This window comes from Tenrec ecaudatus, chromosome 5 (genome assembly GCF_050624435.1).
Source record: "Tenrec ecaudatus isolate mTenEca1 chromosome 5, mTenEca1.hap1, whole genome shotgun sequence".
Lineage (NCBI taxonomy): Eukaryota > Metazoa > Chordata > Mammalia > Afrosoricida > Tenrecidae > Tenrec > Tenrec ecaudatus.
This window is the reverse complement of record NC_134534.1, coordinates 29,253,888-29,279,067: the sequence shown is the minus strand read 5'-3', so window position 1 is coordinate 29,279,067 and position 25,180 is coordinate 29,253,888. Positions and strand designations below refer to the sequence as shown.

Genomic DNA, 25,180 nt, shown 5'->3' with positions numbered 1-25,180 from the left:
CCACTACTGTAGAGGCTTCTCCTCAGCTGAACAACTTGGATCAGATAAATATTTTCTTCCCCAAGAAGACTGAGGGATTTCACACTCGGTGGGTTTAGGAAACTTCATCTTTAAGGAATAAAATGTAAGGCTTGACTTTAAAATGAAAATGAAGTTGGATCATGGCATCGTTTAACCATTTCCTCTCTCCTTTGCTCCTCGGTAATTGTGAGATTTCCTATGTGTGATAGTGGGCCAGGAGAATTTTGCCGTGTGGAAGTTTGATGATGAATGCGGGATAAGGAGAACGGAGAGCGGGAAAGGGAAATGGAAAGGCCCCAGCATGCCTCTTGCTTGCACAGCTTTTTCTTTTTTCCCCATTGAAAAGCCTTCACGATAATGTGGTCGCATCATGACACTTCGGTAGTCACATTGTCCATCTTCCTTCTCGCAGGCCAGCTCTGTGATGCTTTGAAGGTCACCGAGAGCAGCATCTATTGCAAGACGCCCCCCAGCCCTCATCCTCCGAGAACTCTATATGCAGGTAAGTTCTGAGAGAGAATAATCATTTCGATGTTTTCAGAAATGAGTATCAACAAATAGAATTAGGAGAAAATATTATTTTAGCTTTGAAAATTTTGATGGTGATCATTGTAATCTTTTACACCACTTGTATTTGGAAAAACCTGTATTAAAATAGCTGAACCCATGCTCCACCAAGGAAGGAAAGCCCAGCCCGAAGTCCCTGGGTGCCGTACTGAAAACGCCCTGCTTCTGACGATGGCATCTCATGGCGTCCTTCTTTCAAATTCAGAGATGAATAGTAAATGCTGGTGTAAGTTATAGAAAGATTGCAACAATGAGCTTTCCTGGTTTAAGAAAAAAAAGGAGAGTTTCAATTCTTACTTGCGTAGAATGACTTAATATTGAAAATAAAGAACAAGTGAAATACCAGCAAGCTGCTGACTGGAAGGACAGCTGAGGGCCTTGGAGCCGGCAGTGACGTGTTTGAGGGGCTGGATATACGTCTGTGTGTAGTCTAGCTGCCAAACCTCGTGCACACCCCTATTTTAAAAAACGTTAAAATTGGTTGTGGTAATAACTGTGCAAGTCTTCTTGATACGATTGAACCATTGAAGAATGTGACATGTAGATTATGTGCCCACAAAACTAGTTAAAAAGTTAAAAAATCAATAGAGAACTGCACAGGGTGGAGAAAGAAAAAAACTAACTCAAAAACCCATTTCACCTTACTTCAGGTTTTATGTTCAAATGTAAAATGCTGATCAAAGTTGTAGAGGGGCACACAACATAAAGGCCATTACCCGGGCGGGGGGGTGGGTGTAGTGCACGACTGGACACGATGGATGACGTCATACGATCAGCGGTCACTTTAAAGCCAAGAGGAGAAGATGGGGGCAGCTAGCGTATCGGAAATAGAACAAGTGGAGGGCAGCCAAAGGGAATGAAGGTGACTGTTCATGGAAACGTAACTAATTTCACTGAACAGTTTACGTAGAAATTGCCAGTTGGAAACTTAATTTACTCTGTACACTTTCACCAAAACACAATGATGTATTGTTTTTCTAAAATGTAATACATTAAAACCGTCTACCCCTGTTAACCTCCAGTCCTCATGGGAAGGTTGAGGAGAAGGTCAGGTCATAAATTCAGTGCTCTTTCCCACGCAGAAAAAGGGAAGCCCACACGTGTCGGGCATGTCGGGCTAGAACACCAGGGCCCTATGGTGAATGTTCATGTCCGACCAACTCCCTTAGTGACAGCTCTTCAGCAAATGAAGGAAATGATTCAAATTCTGGAGACTTGCCCAATCTCAAGAAAGTAGTAATGGATGGTAGAGGAAGCCAATTAAATGGTTTACCGACCTCTTAAATGTTTTGTGTGGAATGATATGGATCTGGGGGTTGGAAACATCATTTAAGAACACTGCAGTGCAAAAGGCCTGCTCTCTGATCAACGGCAATGGAGAGGGGTCACCATGGGGGGCCAGATTCCCCCACAATCTGAAAGCTATAGAGGAAGGCATGAGCCCTATCATTGTCTACTTTGGGGGAACAAGAGGGCAGGGGGCAGGAGAACAAAAAGAGGATCACAAGGGGGACCCTGACAAATGTTGGTGCTCCTTTAATGCAAATACTTTCTCTTTGATTCTGTCTAAGGAAGCGGGAGACCATACAGCAGACAGAATGTTGTTTTAAAAAGGGAAGAGGGGTTGGAGTGGATAAAGATCTCCTGGCAGACATCTTCAAATTAACAGTGACTGTTCTTTGATAAGTCATATACCAGTCATACCAGTTATATACCAACTGATTAAAAAAATCTATGCCTTGAATATTGTAACAAAAACTAGCTTTTGTTACAATATTCAAGGCATAGATTTTTTTTAATCAGTTGGTCTGAGTTTTGATGTCATGAAACAACGTCCATCGTATCAGAGGCAAAAATCATTGCATTATGGCTATCATATGGGAAGCACTTACTACGTGCTGTGTATTTGACATGTACTACATGACGTGTCTAATCTGTACAGCCACATGAAAATAGTATCATTAGTCCCGGTTTACAGTTGAGGAACCCAGGGCTCAGAGAAGTGAAGTCGCAATAAAGAAACTGCGTGCTGATGTCATGGCTCTCGGTGCTTTGGGTGCCAGTGTGTGGAAGAGTGTGTGGAATCGATTTCCCTGGGTACATTGTCTAAAAGGTAGACGGAAATAGAACCTCTGTAACTGTAATACTAGTCATTCTGGTAAAAGACTTATTTTATGATCTTTAGGTGGTAGAGGCCTGAAGCTGGAGGTGTGGAATAATAGCCGGCCCCTCCATCTTGAAGAGATTCTCGAATACACTGAAAATACCCCGGGGTACCTGGGGGCCACTTGGGTAGATTCCGCTTCCTATACTTGGCCGATGGAGCAAGACACCTTTGTTGCCCGTTTCAGTGGATTTCTGGTGGCTCCAGATTCTGATGTCTACAGGCTCTACATCAAAGGTGATGACCGGTATGCTGTCTATTTCAGCCACACTGGATTCCCAGACGATAAGGTAGGGATGCCACAGACTATTAGTTGATATAAAAATAGGGTTTATAAAAATATTATAATTTATTATAAACCAAAGCCAATGAATATTGGAAAGAATTTATGAGTGCAGTCAAACGCATGATTGGATTATTGGCCATTTTAATATATCCACTAAGAACTCTAGGATCCCTGGTGGTGCAGTGCTTATGCGTTGGGCTGCGATCCTGAAGGTCGCAGTTCAAAACCACCAACCAGGAGAAAGATGGGGTTTTCTACTCCCTTAAGCAGTCAGTCTCAGAAACTCAAAGGAGCAGCTCTGCCCTGTCCTCTGGGGTCACTATGACTTGGTATTGACTTGATGGCAGTGAGTTTGGTTTTTGAGATTTGGGGGGTGAGAACTATAAAATTGTCATAATAGAAAAACTCATATTTATTCCCGTAAAATGAAATTTTGTTTTATTCTGAGTAAATTATTATAATCAGATAAATTTATAAAGGAGTGAAATATTCCATTGTCATCTCTGAAAAACAGTAATTACTAAATGGAATCTTTACATAACAGAGATCATATGTCCAATTTCATATTTATATTTTCTCATACTTTGATACATATTTCCACACTTGATGAGAATATTTATGTAGCTGCCATTTCTATCAGTGACTGTTGTATCATTAGATGGGTTTTCTAAGCTTATATCACAATCTCCCTATGGATACATATTTAACTGATTTTGTAAATTTTTTAATGACAAAGCTTCATTGAACACCTGTGCTTATTTATTTTTTTGTATTTGGGATTATTTCCATAGGAAAACTTCACAAATGTGAAAAAATGAGACCAAAAGGACAGTTTTATGACTTGAGTTATATTATAAGACTAGTTACCAAATTGACATGCTTAAATTGCTATCTGTAATACATAGATTCTGACTTTTACCATAGCCTGTCTTCGAGCATACTCTGCAGTTGCTACAGCCGAATGGAAAGGCTAAAATCTTCTCACTTTAGTCTACAGATCCATCTAGTGCTCTTGATGTCCTTCAAGGACACACTTACAGGACTTAGTCTTGATTAAATTCCTCAAGGTTCTCTCAGATCAAAACAATATTTTATGTACCAACAACTACCTTCGTCCTACTAAGACAACAATAATACATAGAACCAAACCTATTGTTATGGAGTTGATTTTACCTCCTGTGACCTTATTTGCTACAGAAGAAAACCATTGCATAGCTGTTTGGCTGTAAAACCCTTATGGTGGCAGCTAGCCTGAGCCTTTCCTCGGTTGTACTACTGGGTGGAATCAAAGCCCCCCTTTAAGTTGGTAGCTAAGTGCAAACTGCTTGCTCCACCTAGGGATTTTTCCTCCCAGCTGCATCTTTTCTGTAGCAAGGTTGATAAAATAGTTTTAATATCAGTTAAAGAGAGGTGAGAATTGAACTTTGGTAAATTGCACAAATTTCATTTTGTCATGTCAAACTTGATAGCCAATACAGGAAGAAAAAAAGGAGTATTTTTTTCTCATAATTCTCGTCATAAAAGTAAAAGTATGACAACTAACAAATCTTAAATGATAGCCAGAGAAATGTAGTGATGACATCGAAAAGATTTATTAATAAACTATCTCTCTTTTCTCTCATAAGGTGAGAGTTGCATATCACTCTGCAAATGCCAACAGCTATTTTTCGAGTCCAACACAAAGATCAGATGAGATTCATCTTCAAAAAGGAAAAGAGTAAGTGTTTTCCCCATAAATCATTGTGGAATATTTAAAACCTATACATATTTTGGGAATTTTTCAAATTTTTTGCTTGTTTTTGGAAGTGATATTAACCTATTGGCTTGCTTCTTTAAATTTTTAAATTAAGTTTTTAAATAAATTTGCCAGAATACTGGCATATATCTAATCAGGAGTGTTTGACATCTAAATTGTTCCTCTTACAGAAATTATGACTTTGTGAAATATACTGAATCCTGTTTTTTAACCATTTACTAGGACTTTTTGTTAGCCACTTGGCTTCTCTGTTTCTAAATTCACCTCTTAAACATTGCTAGAGAAAAATCACAAACTGCATCAATTAATGCCCTGTTATTATTTACTGATTTCCGGGCCTATGTAAGCTCTGGGAATGTAATAAAACATATTAAAATATACTACACATCCAGAGAACAGGAGAGGATAATAACAAAAGAGCAGATAATTCCATTTATTGGTCACTCGGGATCCTTAGCAAACAAAAAGGGCCAACACATGTGGAGAAAGAACGTCCAAGAGATGTTGGGGTCATCTTCCATTTAGTACTTGTATCTGTTAGCTTTTACGTCGTAACAAATCACCCCAAGCTTCGGAGCCTTTTGAATGATATGAGAATCAATTTAGAGAAACTCCCAGCTGCTGTCTCCAGAGGTGGAAGCAATGATAACATTGGGGGAGGTTTAGGGGGAGCAGCTGGAAACTTCCAGTTACTTGTGACACCTTATCTCGGGGGAACATTTGTATGATGTACAAGGGACCTTAGATAAAGAATTCCAAGTGTAATAGCTAAACCCTGCCCAGCTGGTTGGAAGATTAATGTCAATCTAATGAAAAGGGGTTTCGTAAAGTAAACTTTCATTGTCTAAGTTAAAAACAGTGCCAAGATCTAAGGCACGTGGTGTTTGGAACGTTCAGCCTTGACCCATACAACCTCTCAGTTGGCAAGACAGGTGTTAGGTCTGCTTAACAGGCTCACTTTCATTTACACATTAATTATTTTACTTCTGTGTCACCTCTGAGTTGTTTGCCAGGGAGCTAATCTTATAATCTACAATGATACTGCGTTTTAAGCTCTCTGAGGATAGGAATAGTATCTTCAATAAATATTTGTTGACTAAACCACATGAATTGATCATGTATGAAGATATATTTACTGATGTGGGTATCTTACAGAATTTGTTTTACATATTAGCAAACTTTGTAAACCTCTCAATATTTGACTATGTTAAAGTGGAAGTATTAAATTAAATCATGTAACAGGCAGGTATTTACATGTGGTACTGAAATTTCAAGGAGCTTCTAGTAGCAAAGTCTATGAGCTCTGGCGGCATAATGGTTACTTACACATTGGGTTGATAACCAACAGGTCAGCAGTTCAAAACCACCAGTTGCTGCATGGGGGAAAGATAGGACTCTCTACTCCCATAAAGAGTTACAGAGTCAGAAACCCACAGAGGCAGTTCTATAGGGTCTCTATGAGTCAGCATCGAGTCTATGGCAGAGGGTTTGTTTCTGTTTTTTAGTGGCATAGCTGATTAAAATGTTGGGCTTCTAACTGCAAGGCTAATGGTTCAAACCTACCAGTTGCTCTGCAGGAGAAAGGTGAGTCTGGAAAGATTTATAGGCTAGGAAGACTTAGAGTCTAGGAAGACTTAGAGTCTAGGAAGAAGAACAGACTAGGAAGACGTACAGGCTAGGAAGACTTAGAGTCTAGGAAAGCCTAAGGAGCAGCTCTAGTGTTTAGTGAGGTCACTGTGAGTCTGACTGCAGTCAATAGTAGTGGGTCCTGGTAGCTAAACTTTGCTCACTAAGAAAAGAATGTTATGAAAATGTTCTGGGAAAAATGTATTCTTTGGCTATGTTCATTTCCAGGTATTATATTGAAATCTTACTGCAGGAGTATAGTCTAAGTGCTTTTGTTGACGTTGGCCTGTACCAGTCTAGAAATGTCTATACTGAACAACAAACAGGAGATGCAGTAAATGAAGAACAGGTTATCAAATCCCAGTCGACTGTTGTTCAAGAAGTGCAGGTAGGTCTTGATTATAAATCTACTATATTGGAAGCAAATGTCCAAAGATACAAGCTCTTTTTGGTCATTAGTCTTATTAGGTAAGATGTTGTTTTAAGGGGAAGCAATCATAGAGTGTTCCAGAATTGCCCGCGAGTTGAAATATCTGTATTATAAACTAAAGAAGCCATTACTTGGTAGAATTTTTAGAGTTTTAAAATATAATTTGATCATTTGTAGTAAAATGTAACAATGAAGAGGCTTTGGATATCTAAATTATTATGCTTGTCAAGGAATTTTTTTTGGCATACTAAACATCTTTTTTAACTGGAAAATAGGTTATAACGTTGGAAAACTGGGAAATGACCAATGCAACTCACGAAGTGCAGAGGATCACGGTAACCAGCCCTTGTGTGGAAATGAGCTCATGTTCACTTTACCAGTACAGGTTAATCCACCACAGGGAAAAGACTGGTACGTAGCAAAAACAAGGGAGATTTAAATTCTCTCATGTGTAGCTGTTGCTGGAAAAAAAAGAGAGCAATTCCTCTAGTCAAAATCTATGGTCTGAAAATAGCTCTGAGAGTATGCTATAAAAAAGAAGCAGAAAAGTGTGAGGAAAGATGTTCTCTTTTAGTTGAATAGGACAGAAAAGTACATCAAACAGTTTTGGGGCACATGCCATCATCTTTTTTTCTCCAAGAATCATAATAAATTTGTATCAACACACGCAGGATTGTATGTCTTCGTGTAAATAGGATAATAGAAGATAAATTGGAATAATAACAATAGTAATAAGGGTTCCTGGAGGAAAGGTGGGGGAGGGAGGGGAAACAAGGGGAGCTGATATCAAAGAGTTCAAGACATAAGAAAATATTTAGAAACTGATTGTGGTAGCAATTGTACAACTATACTTGATCTAGTTGAATTATGGTATGTTATGATATCTGCAAGAGCTCCCAATAAAATGATATAAAAAGTCAAATTCATCATTTTACAGTAACACTTCTCTGCAGTTCTCAAATTAATTGATATATATGAATTTATTGATACATATGAACTTATTGATTAATAAACATGATTATATTTATGTATTTTAAACAAATATTGGAAATGATTTGTTATGTTTGTTCATTGTTTTAATCCGTTAGTAGTCATGAGTACTTATTGTTCACCTAATACACTTCTTACTTCTACGAGAATACTTTAATTTTTTTCTAGATACTTTTATTGGGGCTCTTACATCTCTTATCACAATCCATACATTCATCCAGTGTGTCAAGCACATTTGCACATATGCTTCATCATTTTCAAAGTATTCTCTTTGCACTTGAGCCCCTGATATCAGTTCCCCGTTTCTTCCCCCATCCACCCCACACCCACCCTCCCTCATGAACCCTTGATAAGTTATAGATTATATTTCCATATCTTACATCATCCTCCATCACCCCTCACCCACTTTTTCATTATTTGTCCCCCTAGGAGGGGTTTATAGGTTGATTCTTGTGATCAATTCCCTCCTTCTCCCCCCACCCTCCTCTAATCCTCCTGGTATCTCTACTCTCATTGTTGGCCCTGGGGAGATTGAGGTCATGATAGTGGGGTTAGGGAAGCACCAAAGAACTAGAGAAAAGTTGTGTGTTTCATCAGTGCTATACTGCACCCTGACCAGCTCATCTTTTACGTGTGAGGGGATATCCAACAAGCGGCCATCTAGCGCAGAAGCAACAAAGCCCACATGGAAGAAGCACACCAGCCTGGGTGATCATGAGGTTTTGATAGGATCAGGTATCAGGCATCTAAGACCCAGAACAAAATCATACCCCATGTGAATGGCGGTGGTAGTGGGAGGGGGGGGTGGTTGTCATGGAGGAGAGACCCAATGCCCAACTAGATAACACGAGAATACTTTTACAATAAAATGTGATCCCTTTCCTCAAAATGATCACAGTCTAATTATGTATCAATATTGGTAAACCTGAATCTATTTCAGAATATAATTCAACACCCATTTATACATTTCAGATTATTGGTGATTCAAAAATTTAATTATCAGGCATCATTGTAGGCTGTGGGCGACCAAAAGATTTCAGTTTCTGTATTAATTTATCTGACAGTCCCGCTACCGGCTGATGCTTCAGACTTCATGTTGCAGTCAGCCATCAATGGCCTGTGGTCTCTAAAACCTGACACGGTTCAAGTAACACGGACACAAAATCCCGAGAGCTATATCTACCTGATAACCTTTATTTCAAGTCGAGGTAAGCACGTATTCTTTTTTATGCTCCCATAATATGGCCTAGCCTGTGCAGCTCAACTGAAAAGGGAGAATGTCTCATTAAATGACAGAGGAAAAGAGATGAATGCATCGTCTTGATTGCTGTGAGAAGAAAAGGAAATGAAATAATGGTGGACCTTATGGTACTTCATATTTTACTTATCTTTTGAGGAAGGAATAATGTGTAATGCCAATGCATGAAAGATGTACTACTGTATGCACTGCACATGCATTGGCAATATGAGAGCCAACTATGCAAATTAATAAAAAATAATCATGCTGCAAATGAATGTTTAGTCGATCAGCACCGTCCAGGAGACACCGACCCGGTGACTCTTCCTGAGGCAAGTATGCTGTGTCCACGTTCACAAGGGAAGCACTGCATGCCTGGGCGCCTCCGTGCTGAGACACAGTGCTCAAAAGCATGCGAAAACTCCCACGCAGTCCTTAAAAAGAAAAGGCACCTGTGTTTAATGCAACATTTTCCAAACGTGTTTGACATCTCTACTTGCTCCCACCCCAAGCAATAGCTATTCAGGGAGTCCTGGTTGTGTGGTGGGTGACACTTTGTGCTGCTAACGACAAGGTTGGCAGTACAAAACCACCAGTCACTCTGCGGGAGGAAGATGAGACCAACTGCGTTCACAAGACTTTCAGGCTGAGAAACCCTGTGGAGGAGTTCTCCTGGGTCCTCTTGGGTATTTATGAGGTGGAATCGACTCTGCAGCTGCAGGTTTGGTTTTGTTTTTTTAGGAGCTATTGGCTTACTTTTACATGACTATTTTCCTCCAAGGGCCTTTTGGAAGTAATGAGATCAACATTCTTCTTTAAACCTTGCTTAGCAGTCCATTTGGCTACTTGGCATCTCTAGTTTAAGACATAGTTTCTTGAATACATTTGGTTTGTGCTTTGGGCAGTCATTATTTTAAAAGTACCTACCTTTACCTCCTGACTACCATCCATCCCAGAATTTATCTTATAACACTGTGTTTATAAAACATAAAAGACAGAATCATAAATGAATAGCATTTCATTGGCTGTTTCTGCTGGAGATAAATATTGCTCAAGCTCGAGGACCTGTGTCTTCCCCATTCATCTTGGTTTGTGGTGGGAAACTTCATTGAAATCCAATTTGGCTCAATGTAACTATTTTAGATATCAAGCCAAAACAAACCCCACTGCTATCAAGTGAATTCCAATTCAAATCAACCTCATATAGGGTTTGTAGGTCTATAAATCTTTATAGGAACCAACAGACATCTTTTCACTGAAGAGCTTTTGGTGGGTTTAAACCACCGACCTTGGGATTAACAGCTCAACACCTAACTCACAATGCTGCCAGGGCTTATTTATAGGTACACTGGCCTTGAACTATGTACTTGTAGGTGTACCGGTATTGTAATATTGTACTATTTATTTGTAGGTATGCTGGTATTGTAGTATTTATTTGTAGACATACCGGTATTGTACTATTTATTTGTTGATGTATTTGTATTGTACTATTTATTTGTAGACACACCAGTATTGCACTATTTTTTGTAGGTATATTTATTTGTAGACACATCGGTATTGTACTATTTATTTGTAGGTATATTTATTTGTAGGTATGCTGGTATTATACTATTTATTTGCAGGTACACTGGTATTATAGTATTTATTTGTAGGTACACTGGTATTGTAGTATTGTACTATTTATTTGTAGGTATACCAGTATTGTGCTATTTATTTGTAGTTATACTGGTATTGTAGTATTGTACTATTTATTTTTAGGTACACCGGTATTGTACTATTTGTTTGTAGGTATACTGGTATTGTAGTATTGTAGTAGTTATTTGTAGGTACACTGGTATTGTACTATTTATTTGTAGGTGTACCAGTATTGTACTATTTATTTGTAGACATACTGGTATTGTAATATCGTACTATTTATTTGGAGATATACCGGCATTGTACTATTTATTTGTAGATATACTGGCAGTTTAAAAATACCCTTGGAATTTTTTCACAGGAGACTTTGATCTACTTGGTTATGAAGTATTGGAAGGGAATAATGTGACACTGGATATTACAGAACAAACCAAAGGAAGACCCAGTTTGGAGACATTCACACTGAACTGGGATGGCATTTCTTCTAAGCCTCTTACCCCGTGGTCATCAGAAGCTGAAGTATGTTCTGGGGATGCTCCGATCATGCATTTTCCCTGAAGCTTCTCACAGGCTACTTGTAGACAGATGGGAAAGAGGCATTTCTTCAAACAATCACTATGAATCCTTTTACCTAATGTGTCATGTACACTTTGGACCAAAAGGAGCCACAGAAAGCACCCAGGACGACAGCTCCCAGTTCTGGTTGAGAGATCTTGAGACCTCCAAGGCTGCCCTCTTCTACCGTAGAAGGACTCTCCATTCCCCTGATGTTTTTTTAATTTTATTTTAACAATTTATTGTGGCTGATACAATTCTTTTCACAGTTCATACATATACATACATCAATTGTATAAAGCACATCTGTACAGTCTTTGCCCTAATCATTTTTTTCTCTTTTCTTCTTTTACATTTTATTAGGGACTCAAACAACTCTTACCGCAATCCATACATATACATACATCAATTGTATAAAGCACATCCATACATTCCCTGCCCCAATCATTCTCAAAGCATTTGCTCTCCACTTAAGCCCCTTGCATCAGGTCCTCTTTTTCCCCTGATGTTTTTATTCTAATTTTTTTCACCTGTAAAAGATGAGCCAGAAGCTTTAGTGTAGTACAGTGTTATCGTCAAAGTATTTGTTAGTTTCAAACCCTTGTTAAATATTCATAGCTATGAAGTGTCCGCCTTATCTAAATATTGCCTTAAAGAGGAGTTGCACACTCTCCTACTTGGCACGATGGGTGGCAGCCAACTCATAGCCTGTGAGGAAGGGAAAGGTGGCAAGGACAAAGGGGAGACTAGGAGAGTTCTCCTGTTCTCATACATCTGTGCCAACAGAGCCTAATCCATCTTCATCTCGGGCAGTTGACCATAGAAAAAGGAGGTTTGCTTACAAGTTACTGAATCTTTGAGTACTGCCTCTGCAATGAATGTAAGTTAATATGTGTTTGATGACTAATGATTATACATTTTCTTAAGCCCATAATTCTAAGTATCAACAATTGCCATTATCAGAGGTATCGTGAAACTGTCCTGTGTAAATCAGAATTATTTATAATGTAAAAGAAATCATACATCCTGACTTACAATATCTGCATCTCCTTTTAACAAATAAAATACATTGAGCTGTATAGTCTTTTACAAAAAGATAATTTCCAGTTAATTGGGAAAATAATATATTTTTAATCTCCTGGGTGCTAATTCATTGAGCTTCACATCATTGCTTGCTTTAACAAAACCAAGAAGCCAATTTGGCTCCTTTGTAACTTATTCAATTAAGTTATATATTAGTTGTGAGCAACTAATGACAAGAACAGCAACATATCATTTTAAAAATGTTGGGAAAGTCGTTGAACACTTAAATGATCACATATTGTATTTATTTGGGAAATAATGTAATTATGCCTAAAGAAATTTATTTAAAGAATTAGCAGTAGAGTTACTAATGTCCTGACCCCGTATGTTATCAATTTAGTTTCAGGTGGCATTGGAGGAAATGGTTAGTGCCAAGTGTCCACCGCACATTGCAAACTTTGAGGAAGGATTTGCTGTGAAATACTTCAGAGATTATGAAACTGATTTTAACCCGGTATGAAATGTTTAATATTAAGGATATAATAAGAATTTATAGAAATCTTTGGAGTTTTGTGATACTCTACAGAAATTAGCACTAGATCTTTTCCATTCAAAGCTATGTGGCAAAAATCATTTTGTTACACGTGTCTTAGTAAGGCCCCTGTAGCATCTACCTGCATTGTAAAATGAATCACTCATGAAAGCAGTATTCCCACCACACTGGTGAATTTTCTTGATTAATAGAAAATAGGCAAGATGGACAGATGCAAAAGCTGCTGGGTCTGATTGTTTCATTTAGATGCAAAATACATCCTTTCCCTCCTCATCAGCTTCAGCTAAGATGTATACTGTGTAGTAGAGCACTACTTCGCTTTTTGAGATGACTCTTTAATTTTTCTTGGTGAGATATAAAGATTTTCTTTTATAGACAATAAAGAAAGAAAATAAAATATATACTTTCTTTTCTAATTCCTGTTTTGAAGATTTGGGGAAGCCAGGTATTCACTATTTCCAATTGAATACTATAAGATTATATATATATGTATATATATATGTATATAAATTATCTAACTCATATCAATTCCCCAGATGAGGAAAAACATGAATCTTTGAAAATGCATATCACATGATACTTTATAAGAGTAGATTTATTAGTGGGGAAACAGGACAATCTTACCACAAGGTGTCTTTTTCAACTTAATTCAATAAATACATGTATATTTTGGTTACTTTGTCCCGAATAGGGAACCCTAGTGGCACAGTGGAATCCCTGTTGGGCTGCTAATCACAGGATTGGCGGTTCAGCAACCTCAGCTGCTCCGTGGGAGAAAGATGCTGGGGACAATACTATTCTGTCCTGGAGGGGCCTGTGTTGGGCCGGGCAGTCAATGGGAACAAATCCAGTAACATTCACTATGGACTAAACAAGAGACTTATATTAAGAAGTAATTTTATACATCAAGAAGGCGGGTCAAGCCCATAGGCTAGATGCTAGTTCATAAGTTCCTCTTCAGGTTCATGTAGCTCCATGCCAGGGACGCATAAAGGTGAACCAGGAAGCAGATGGGTCACAGGCCAGTGGATACAGAAGTGCATGGATCCCAAGTCAGTGGGAAAATGGCAGAGCACAGGCAACTCTCAGGGCCCCACATGGGGCCGCCCTTCAGGGCAGGCAGTGTTCCAGCAGGCAGGAAGGCAGAGGGGCAGAAAGAAAGGCAGTTACCAGAGTCCCTCATTCTTCTACAAAAAGCCATGCCTTCAAGGAAGGGTAATCAAGCTACCTCTTGATTGACAGGTTTGGCTCCACTCCTAGCTAGGATTGTCTGACATAAAAGCACCCCGAGAGTCATGAGTTTGATTTGTTGGGTTCTTTTTGTGTGTGTACTGAATGTAGTACTAGAAGCCACAAGAATTGCCCAAGTGATTTATATTATATTTCGTTTCTGATTCATTTCTCGTAACAACCACAATACCCATTCTATGCTTCACCTAACCTTAACTCTCTGCGTTCCCTACCACCAGGCCTCTCCTATTTCTGCTGCTTTGTGCACATGCTGCCCTCTTGCTAAAGCTTCTTGGCCCCTTTCCCATTTAAAAATCACAGTTAACATTTTTTTTTCCTATTTGAGCAGCTCCTATTTATCTTTAAAGACTTTAAAACTCCTTTGTCATTTTTTTCCTGAATTTTATGTCTTGATTCACTTATGAAGATTTGATGATCCTCTTCAGCCTTGGCTTTATCATAGTTTGTCTTCCTCTGATTTGTGAGAACCTGTGTGAAAAGATAGTGTACTATCCTTATATATAAATACAAGAAAGCACAAAACGTAACAAAGCCTGACACGTTGTAAACACAGTGTATGCGTTTGGAATGAGGAATTGTCCTAGAAGAAGACAATAGGAGGAAGATGACCATTGCCCATCTCCATGGAGTCCATCTGGACTTGTAGCAACCCGACAGGACAGAGCAGCACTGTTCCCAAGGCGGTAATCATTATGGAAGGAACCTGCACATCTTTCTCCCACAGAGCAGTGGGTGGGTTCGAATTGCCCACCCAGCCATTAACCAATGCCCCACCAGGTCTCCTTTGAGGAGAAAGATAGGACTGGGACACGAGTCGCATACAGGTACAAAGAGCTATCAATCAGTGTCTGTGCTTTAGCATTTCCAAGAAGAGAGAGAGCGTTTGAAATGAAAGGCGTTTGGGGAGTAAGGGGATCTGAGCTGCACCTTGAAGGCTTGGGTGCAGACATGGGGACGAACGCAGGACAATAAATCATGTGGCCATCTGATATCTTATTGCTTCTGTAGGAACGCAGTAATAGCGGGCAGAAGACAGCTGAGACCGATGCTTATTGTGGCCGTTATTCCCTGAAAAACCCAGCTGTTCTTTTTGACTCAGCAGATGTGAAACCCAACAGACGACCATATGGAGACATTTTATTATTTCCTCATAATCAGGTAAACACAACAAAGTGATATGCTAATTGAATCAGGAAAACACATTGGTAATACAATTTCACAAAAGTTTAATACCAGAAAAAATAGACATGTGTCGAGTGAAATCTTGTTACATTGAACAAGCATTGCAGTTCACATGATATGTGCTTATTATTGTCTTTATGGTAACTCTCAAAAAATTAAAAAGGAAATATAGAAGTAGCACCAGCTCTATTGTATTCTGGTTTGTCCATAATCTTAAAAACAATTGCACGTAGGCTGAAATTCAAAGCCAGGATAATTCTCATATGCCTCTTTTAGTTCAGAAGACAGAAAAAATGGATCATCTTCACAGAGCCACCTTGTGTACCCAGTCAGGGAAAGGGTAAGGGAAGAGGGAGTGCCGGAGTTGTTGGTTTTAACATAGGTTTTTGTTTTTTTAAAACTACCATTCTCTCGCTTTATAATTCTCAGATGATGATGCAAGTTCCAAAGTGTACATGTAATCTGACTAAAAAAGGGTTGTGCATTGGGCTGCTAACCCAAAGGTCATCGATTAAAACCCTCTAGTGGTGGCTCGGAAGCATGGTGAGGCTGCCTGTCCCACAAAGTCTTGCAGTCCCAGAAACTCCCCAAGGTGGCGCACTTGGCATGGACTCGCTAGCAGGGGTCGGGAGACGTGGTCAAAGAAGCCCCGGTGATGCCGCCACGGTGCTCGGCGGCTGCCTGCTGTCTGAACCCAGCAGCCATTTGCAGAAAGAGGTGGCAGTCTGCTTCCAGGAGCACCACCACCTTAGAAACCCTCTGGAGCTGGGCCCCTCGGCCCCAGGGGGTTGCTGGGAGTCCGGACTGGCTCCATGTGGGACTATTCCAGATGGTACTTCAATGCTCATCGTTTAGGGCAGTCCTCATCTCCGTCTTTACAGGTGCCCAGCCTATTCACATTCACATTTGGGGCTGAAGGGGAGGTTTACCTTCCCTCCCTTTACATGTGAAATGGACTTTAAAAAAATCATTTTATTGGGGGCCTTATACAACTCATCACAGTCCTTATATGCATCCTTTGTGTCAAGCACATTTGTACGTTTGTTGTGAAATGGACTTTTTTTTATTCACGAAACATTTCAGTTGGAGCTGGGTTTGATTAATACATGGTCCGTAGGGAGTGACTTGTTCCCATTTTGGTAGGACACAATAGCTAACAAAGCAATCATGATTAATTAGTAATTGTTAGGTCACTTCAAGTTCACTTCATTTCTGAGAAAGCCTTTTTGAAGTCTTCTTTTTATGGTAAGAGGCTGAAATTAATCTTTCCTTACTCGATTTTTGATGTATTTTATGGGAAATAGTCAATAAATATCTACTGAGTTAGTTTGGATTGCTACCAAACAATACAATGATAAGCTATTGTTACTGACTCTCCTCACCTCCACCCCCGTTTCTTATGTAGTTATGTTTGGCATATAAAGGATTCCTGGCAAATCATATCGGCCTAAAATTCCAATACCAAGACCACAGCAAGACTACTAGAAGCACAGACGCACAGTTTCCATTTCACTTTGCTTCTGGAGACAAGTAAGTTACTCCATGAATTAAAAAACTTAAGTTATACTTACTATGTAAACTATGCAGGGAAATGAAACTCATGTCATGCCTTCTCTTCTTTTGGTGTAACTCATGTGCTTCATGGATCTAACTGCAATTTTTCTTGCCTCAACATATTTCCTAACCAAAATAAATGTACCAAAGGAGATCCTTAGACTATGTACATGAAAATAGGTTTGGTGCCATCATCACCAAGGACCACATAAAGATCAAAATAATGGTAGACTGTAGCCTTTTTAACTTAAATATTATTAAATTTAATGATTTTTCTTAGTTATAAAAGGAAGACAGAAAGAGATTGCTTTGCCAAGTACTATTTATTAGGCTTCAATCATGAAAAAAAAATGTGTTGCTGTGTGTTAATGGAAAAAACCCTGTATTTTATTAATGACCCAAAATTAAAGTAGGAAAATTAGACTTACAGAATTGGAAATTCTATAAAATTCTGTAAAAATGGAAACACTGAGTGAGCATGGATCTAAGGATCATGATTATCAAGCCTTTGAGCACAATTTACTTCTCTATAATTATGTTTTGATTCATACTGATTATTATATCATCTGGAATTTGTCTGACTCTCAACTTTGCATTTTCAAAAGCAATGCACACAAAAGATTCTCAGAAAGGTAAGAAAAGCATTTTAGTCTTGCTGGAAGTAGACTACAGCATCTTTCTCCCTTGGCATGACTGGTGGGTTTCAACTGCTGGCCTTCTGGTGAGTTGTTGAAAGCTTAGCCATTATCCCACCAGGTCTCCTTTTAAAGTTTCATTTATTGAGGTGTAATTTACAATAAGGACAACTTATTTTTTCAATTAAAAATAAGTATGCAGTTTAACAAGTTGACAGATGTCTATATAGTCATGAAACCAGTACTCAAATGATATGTTCTTTCCACATAATTTTAGAACATTTTTAAAACTCAAAGTTTGTGACATAAAACAACTATGGTTTGAGTCCATCTCTTTAAAATTTTTTTAAATAAATCATTTTATTGGTGGCTCTCACAGCTCTTAGAACAGTCCATACATCAATTATATCAAGCATATTTGTACATATGTTGCCAGTATCATTTCCAAAACATTTTCTTTCTACTTGAACCCTTGGTCTCAGCTTCTCTTTGCCCCTCCCTTTCCACTCTCATGAACCATTGATAATTCATAAATTACTTTTATTTTCATATTTTACACCATCCGTTGTCTCCCTTCATTCATGTTTCTGTTGTTTTTCCCCTGGTTTGAGTCCAACTTTTGAAAAGATTTGCTTGTATATCTTGAAATGTCATAGCTACATTAAAATATCTTGTGTAGAATTATACAGTTTATATTCTACTTTACAGTTGTGGGCCCTAGACTCAACTCTTACTTATAGCGACGGAGTAGAACCACCTATAGAGCAGAGGAGAATGGCCCCATTGGGTTTCTTAGCCTAGCATCTTCACAGAAGCAGGCAACTACATCTTTCTTCCACAGAGCAGCTTGTGGCTTCAAACCCTTATCTTCTGGTTAGCTGCTGAGTACTTAACCATGGGTGCCACCAGGGCTGTAGGTTATGTTTTTAAAGTGTCCTTATATTGTGATATATGAAGGGCATTATTCTCCCCTCAGCATAAGGATGAAGCTATGATAACTCAGAACTATCAGGGATGGAATATATATATATGAGAAATCAGCCCCTCCCCTTCACTTTGAGACAAGAGGGGAGGTGGAGAGAGAGAACCCAGAGTTGGAAATAGAACCAAATGCTAGCCATGAATAAAAAAAAAGAAATAAAACCAAGGTAGATGACCCGGAGTCTGAATGACTGAATGGGAAGAGAGTTGAGTAGGAAGGATTGACTTGATGGAGGAGCTCGTTTCGGAGTGAGGATCCGGTCAGTGGGCTTGTTTTCCACATCTGCACCTTCACACGTTCTGATGCGTCCATTATTTCAAAACCATTTTTCATGCCTTACCCCATTTCCATAATTTTTGATTCTCTCTCTGCCCACTTGTGTTTTCCAGCTGCAGTGGCAAGCTTTCGTTCCATACCACTAGAAAACCTTTAATAAACAAAGCCATCCTTCAAGAAAAGAACATTCCATAATTCTTCATATTAGGCTTGAAGGATGACTTTGGTTATTAAAGGTTTTGAAAACTTTTAGTATTCCAAACTTCTAAAGTAGTGTTTCTTAAAACTGCAGAGGATATTATTAGTAGCATAATTCTGTTTAGGTGTCCATACGTATGTATAGATTTTAAAGAAGAGTTGAATTTAAAGTAATCATGCTACGATTTTCTAACTGACACGTGCGGCCTACACTTGACTTCATTAGAGGTGGCGCCTATGAGGAGTTTGTGGACCATAAAGAAAATGAGGGTGAAAGGCATTACAAGAACTAACCAGGGCGCCTGATAGAGACTTTTGTTGCCACTTAATTTAGTTATTTGGATGATAGTGTTTATCTCTTCATCCCAGCTCTTCATAGCTGGATTGCTTGACTATAATTTCTAGGATCCCAGTGCAGTTAATATTTAAAAGAAAATCAGAGGCACTTGACAGATGTACTAGTGCTGTCAGGAAGCGAAGGAGCCCTGAAAGGGTAGGGTAGCGGGCTACACATGAGGCTGCAAGGCCAGCAGTTTGAAACCACTAGGCTCCAAGGGAGAAACATGTTCTTTGAAATGCACAGGAGGCGTTCTAGCCTCTCCTATGGGGTCGCTGTGCATTAGCATCACCTGGATGGCAGGGAATTTGTTTTTGTGTAGATGATCTTAAGCCTTTTACTATCAATGTTAGTTCTGCCCCTGTGCTAATGAGCTCCTTGTGAAAATTTGTGTTTATACTTTAAGCTTTTAAAGTTTTGAATATTACACTTGTTTATATTCAAATGATCTGTACACCTAATTGTAACAAATCATATTTCAGCTGGACCTACACTTGCATAGACCTTCTGGACCTCGTGCAAACCAAATACGCCGGCAGCAGTTTTTCTCTCCAAAGGATTGGTTTGCAGAGAGCAGCCCCCTCACAGTCCTTCTATTTGGACATAGTTTACATTGGACAGACATCTACAGTCTCACCATGGGAGGGTATTTTGTTTTATTACATATCTCCTTATATCTTTTACCTCTATGTTGTAGTGAAACTTCACCATTGTAGTGATACCTGCATTTTTAAGGCAAACTTTCTCATTGCGGCAAGAAGTCGTTTTATAATCCTGAGTTCTACTTAAGAATAAGGAAATTACCACAAGCATTTCAGTGTTATTTTATCTTTGAGAAAATAAATACCAGCATGGGGAGACTGAAAGGCAACTATGGGCCTTGACATCTGTTGAGTAAGATTGAACTGAAACTTTCTATAGAAGCAGTCATGTTAACTAATAATACAATATTACAGATAAAAGTTTGAATGCCAGCATTGCTGTTTTAGGCATTTTAATAGACTCATACATGTATGCAATATAATAATAAAATATTTCTTAACTCTACTGCCTTCTTTAAAAATCAGCATATCTCTAAATAACCAAACAAAGCAAGCAATTGCTCTTGAGTCCATTAGTCAGGACAGAGTTGAACTGCTCCAGATAATTTCCAAAGCTATCAGTCTTCAGGGAAGCAAACAGCCTATCATTTCTCCCCAAGGAGCAGCCGATGGGGTCCATCGCTGATCATCGGGTTCACAGTTGAGTGATGAACAATTGTACCACCAGGACTCTTTCCTAACTCCAAATAGTCACCTGAAAAGGTCACTATTCCCGTTTTTCAGAGGAGTTTGAAATCCTTTCCATAATCTGGTTTCAGGTTATGAGTCAACAGATAAGAAAAGCTGAATGTTACTTGTTCATAGTCACACCCTTTGAATATGCCATTACGAGTACTCTCTTAGGGCTGGAGGACAGATGTGGGGAGGACAGCAGGGATATGGTGGTGTGAATGATGTAGATCATTCAACATCATTCATTCAGCCTTTACCATATGTGCAACACTGAGTCAGGGACTAAGGGAAGAGCAGTGAACAAGCAAAACAAACAAACAAACAAAACCAACCAAACAAATTCCCTGCCATCATAGCAACCCAGCAGGGCAGGACTGACCTACCCCGGTGAGTTTGAGACTATAACTCTTCACGGGAGTAGAAAGCCTTGTTTCTCCTGCAGAGTGGCGGGTGGTTTCAAACTGCACACCTTGAATATTGCAGCCCGATGCGTAACCACGATGCTACCATTAGGGAACTGGTCCACAGGGAGCTTCGTGGGGCCAGGGCTTAGTGTGTTTTAAATACTTTGTTTTGTTTGATGTGATGTTTATATGTTGGAAGACATTAAAGATTTATATTTTATAAGTGCGAGTTTACTAAGCTTCCCAGATTACTTTTCTATGGCCTGTTCTATGTTGGGTTGACAGAAACTAAGAAAGACTGTCCCCCGTTTTCTTTGTTTACTTATGTTCTTTAGAAATGCCCAATAGAAGACTACCAGCATTAGCAAATAAAGGAATATTCTTACAGCACTTCCAAGTTAACCAGAAGAAAGTAAATGGATCGGCTGTCAGCAGCCAGTACTCAGTCATGATGACGGTGTACAATTGCAGTTTTCATATCCCTATGATGGCCATCAGTTTTGGTCAGGTAAGGCAAAATCGGGGGCATCTTTCAGAGCACTAGTTTTGATGTCATAAACTTTTCTGTTTTGAAAAGAGCTCACATACAGGTCACACAATAGGACCAGGAAATTATTCTAAGGATCAATGAAGATTTAGAGACTTTTCCCACATGAGCATGAAAATTCCTCCGAGCCTTGGAATGTCTTCAAGCAGCAGATCGAAGGGTGCAAAAAGGAGGAGAGCATGTCCTCAGGAAGGAGAGTTGGTTCGATTTAAGCAGTGTTCCCTCAGCTGCCTCAAAAGGAAAAATGTGTACTCTTCCAGTAAATATCTTGTAACCGAAATATTTGAAAGAAAAGTTCAAATTCGACGTTGAGGTAAAACCGAGTCCTTCATGCATACACACCCCTCCTTTGTAATCGTAGCAACCTTGCCTCAGAAGGAAAGGAGGTGGGCCCCAGCACTTCAAAAGGAGCGGAACCATGTTTTGTACCGGTTTAATCTTTTAGAACAGAGTTCAGCAAATTTGGGGGATGGAAGAGCCAACCGTGTCCTTCACCACAATTTAAAACATTATTTGCAGCCTCTAACTGCTTTCCAAACAAACGAAGTCACCAATCTCTGAAGCATAGCCTTTACAAAACTTCAATTCCACTTCAAAGCCACATCGACAAAGGAGCCACCATTTGCCAGCCCCCGGTTGAGACGATCATGAATTCATTAACTATTGCCACATAGGATGAGTCTTTTAAGTTTAGCTCCCTATGAAATATAAACATGTTAACATAGCTTCCCACAACAAACAAAAGCAAGTGTGCATGACAGGTGCAAGATGAAAGACTAAGCAGTACATGAGCTGTGAGGAACCCTGGTGGCTCTGTGGGCTAAGCATTGGACTGCCCGCCTCAGAGTCGATGGTTTGAGCCCACCGGCAGCTCTGCTGGAGAGAGAGGAAGCTCTTTGTCCCCATAAAGATGTACATCTTGGCAACCCTATTTAGAGTTGCTAGGACATGGGATTGACTAGATGGTGATAAGTTTGGCTGTGGTGTTTATAGTTATGCTGGGTCTCACAGAAAGAACTTTTTACTGACTGAATTGACTTCTCTCATTGATTAGTTTGGACTGTTTTAAAGCTTCCTGCCAGTGGAATGACGCTGTTTGTACTTTTTGAATTTCATTGCTTTTCACCTCAGGGCCAAATCGTACATGAACATTTTTGTACCTGTGTCGTGTTGCTTATATTTAATCATTTTATGGGTATGGGACTCGACATTTTACATTCAGCAAGATTAAACGATAGCACAGTGCGACCAGGGGGGGGGGCGGGTAGAGCACCTTCCACCCCTGCCGCGGGCAGTTGTTGAATGTCTGGAGCCCCTTTTCTTCCATCACTCGGCTGACAGTCACTTAGTGTGAAACGAGTGTTTCCTGCCTCTGGGCCACTAGACTGATCACATCCTTCCTTGAGTTTTCATATCTCTGCGTGTTATTTTTCCAAAGACAGTTTTAGGTTGCTCATAGCCAAGAATGCCTCTCAGACTTCTTTGCCTCCCTACACTGATTATCACTGTACTTGGAAGCGACTGCCTGTTGGAGGGATATTTATTCCTGGTGAGGGAGGTGCATTCGGAATTAATGAGGGATTGCCACACACATGACTGAGTTGATGTTGGCCTCATTACTGCAGCCATGCAGGTCTGGCCGGTGTTGATTTATGGGACTCCCTCGGATGCTGTGAAGAATCTGAATACATTCGGCTCATTTATGTCATGTCACAGGTTTGTACTGTGGTCACATAGAAATCATGTTAGCCAGTTTCGAGCTTAATCGTTTTATCAATATTTATTTTGGAAATTAGATAATCACAAATGAGACAGAGAATGAGTCTGTTTACAGAGGAAATAATTGGCCGGGGGAATCTCAGATTCGCATCCAAAGGATTCGAGCAGCGTCCGCACCTCTCAGTGGCAGCTTTGACATTCAAGCTTATGGACGTATTCTCAAAGGTATTTGAAAAATAATCAGGACATTTGTGCATGTGAATACACACTCTCTAATGCGATAAAATGCGTTATTTCCCTTGAAGAATTATCACTTGCTATTTCTTTTAGTTCTCTCTTTCAAATGATGTTAAAATATGTATAACAAAACATTTGCCAATCCGACCACTTCCTGGGTCCACCTCAGAAGCAGTAAATACACTTACCATGGTGTACAACCATTGTCACATGCCATCTTTCATTTTTTAAAATTTATTTTTAATTGGGAGTTAATACACATAGCTTATCATTTCGTTGTTCAGTCACGTCAAGCAGCGTTGTACAATTGCTACCACGATCAGTTTCCACACATTATTTTCCTTCCTGGACTCCTGGACGTTGTCTCCCTTCTGCCCACCACCACGAGCACTGTACCCCTGCCCCACCCCAAGCCCTTATTCTACTTGCTGATTCTATGGGTCCATCAATCCTGGGTTTCATATAACTAAGAACAGAAAAACATAGAACACGATTTTATTTTGATCAGTGCCCCTTAGGCCGCAACTCCCCATTTCCTTTCCCACCCGCCCCTCGTAACCACTGATCAACGTTGACCTCTCTATATTTGCCTGTTGTAGCTATTTCAAGTGAGATTATATACAATATTTGTCCTTTGCATCTGAATTCTTTTTTTCTGTTCATCCAGTATGTCACCTATAGCATTTGTTCTGTGCTGCGTGCATCCTGCATGTTGTTTATTCCTCTGTATGTTGAGGCACAGTTGAGCTGCTGGGCCTTTGGGCCATTGTGAATAGTGCTGCAATGATCAGTGAACACATATTAGTTTGTCTCTGCTTTCAAATCTTTTTTCACTGAAAGAGAATTTCAGGGTTACTTACTGTTGTTTCTCCCCTTAAATGTATAAGCATACTAGCGAATGAATATTAGTGTGTAACATATTATAGTTTCTTAATGGCCAATTGTAATGTTTTTATTTTATGCCCTTTTGAAAATAGATAAGAAAAGGATGCACTCATCCAAAGATAATATTTTAAGTAGTGATTATTTTTACTTTTTCTTTTTTTAAATTAATTTTATTTTTACTTTTTCTTAAATATAATATATAACTCTAAAGTCGTTTCTTTGAAAATGGTTGAAACCATGAATTTCTTAAGTTTTAGAGACCTTGAAAATAATATATAAATTTTTCAAATGATTGTTCATTGCTAGGGTGACTGGAGAAAGAATAAAACTATAAAATGGAAAATTAGAATATTATCTTTGCCATTGAGAAGTTTAATTATTTAAATTTCATTTATACTTATTGAGTTGGTGTATTATTAAAATTTTCTTTTATTTTTCATAATTCCTCTTATTTGTTGTTGTTGATATACACAGCAGAGCACATACCAATTCAACAAATTCTCCATGTACAAATCAGAGACATCAATTGCGTTCTTTGAATTGTGCAGGCATTTTCACACCTCGTCTCTGATTTGTTCCTTCCCCTTAGAGAGTAAATTTCCTGCCCCTTAAGATTCTTACCTAATCTTTTTAGTTACTGTTCAATTTGATGCCACATAGATAGACCTTAAATGATCATAATGTTACAGGCAGACGTTCTTGACTAGTTAAGGAAGACTTCCGTTTGGTTTTAAGATTTCTGGGGTGTTCTTGGTACAAGGTTTAAGATGAACTCAGGATCATACTTTTTAAGAGTTATCCAGCCTCTGTGGCTACAGAAAATCTGGTGGCTGTGAGAATTCAAAACTCCCTTCTG

At 39.1% G+C, this 25,180-nt stretch overlaps 1 protein-coding gene across 1 annotated transcript in view; it reads left to right on the top strand.

Moving 5' to 3' along the window:
* Positions 1-25,180, top strand: part of PKHD1L1 (PKHD1 like 1) — a 182,927-nt gene that overhangs the window by 29,995 nt on the left and 127,752 nt on the right. The window contains exons 12-24 of the mRNA XM_075550546.1: positions 434-523; positions 2,774-3,042; positions 4,664-4,755; positions 6,649-6,808; positions 7,126-7,261; positions 8,905-9,048; positions 11,074-11,231; positions 12,691-12,804; positions 15,103-15,252; positions 16,682-16,806; positions 19,741-19,904; positions 21,272-21,444; positions 23,280-23,427. Coding sequence (XP_075406661.1) covers positions 434-523; positions 2,774-3,042; positions 4,664-4,755; positions 6,649-6,808; positions 7,126-7,261; positions 8,905-9,048; positions 11,074-11,231; positions 12,691-12,804; positions 15,103-15,252; positions 16,682-16,806; positions 19,741-19,904; positions 21,272-21,444; positions 23,280-23,427 — 1,923 coding nt within the window. The remainder of the gene's footprint in view (positions 1-433; positions 524-2,773; positions 3,043-4,663; positions 4,756-6,648; positions 6,809-7,125; positions 7,262-8,904; positions 9,049-11,073; positions 11,232-12,690; positions 12,805-15,102; positions 15,253-16,681; positions 16,807-19,740; positions 19,905-21,271; positions 21,445-23,279; positions 23,428-25,180) is intronic.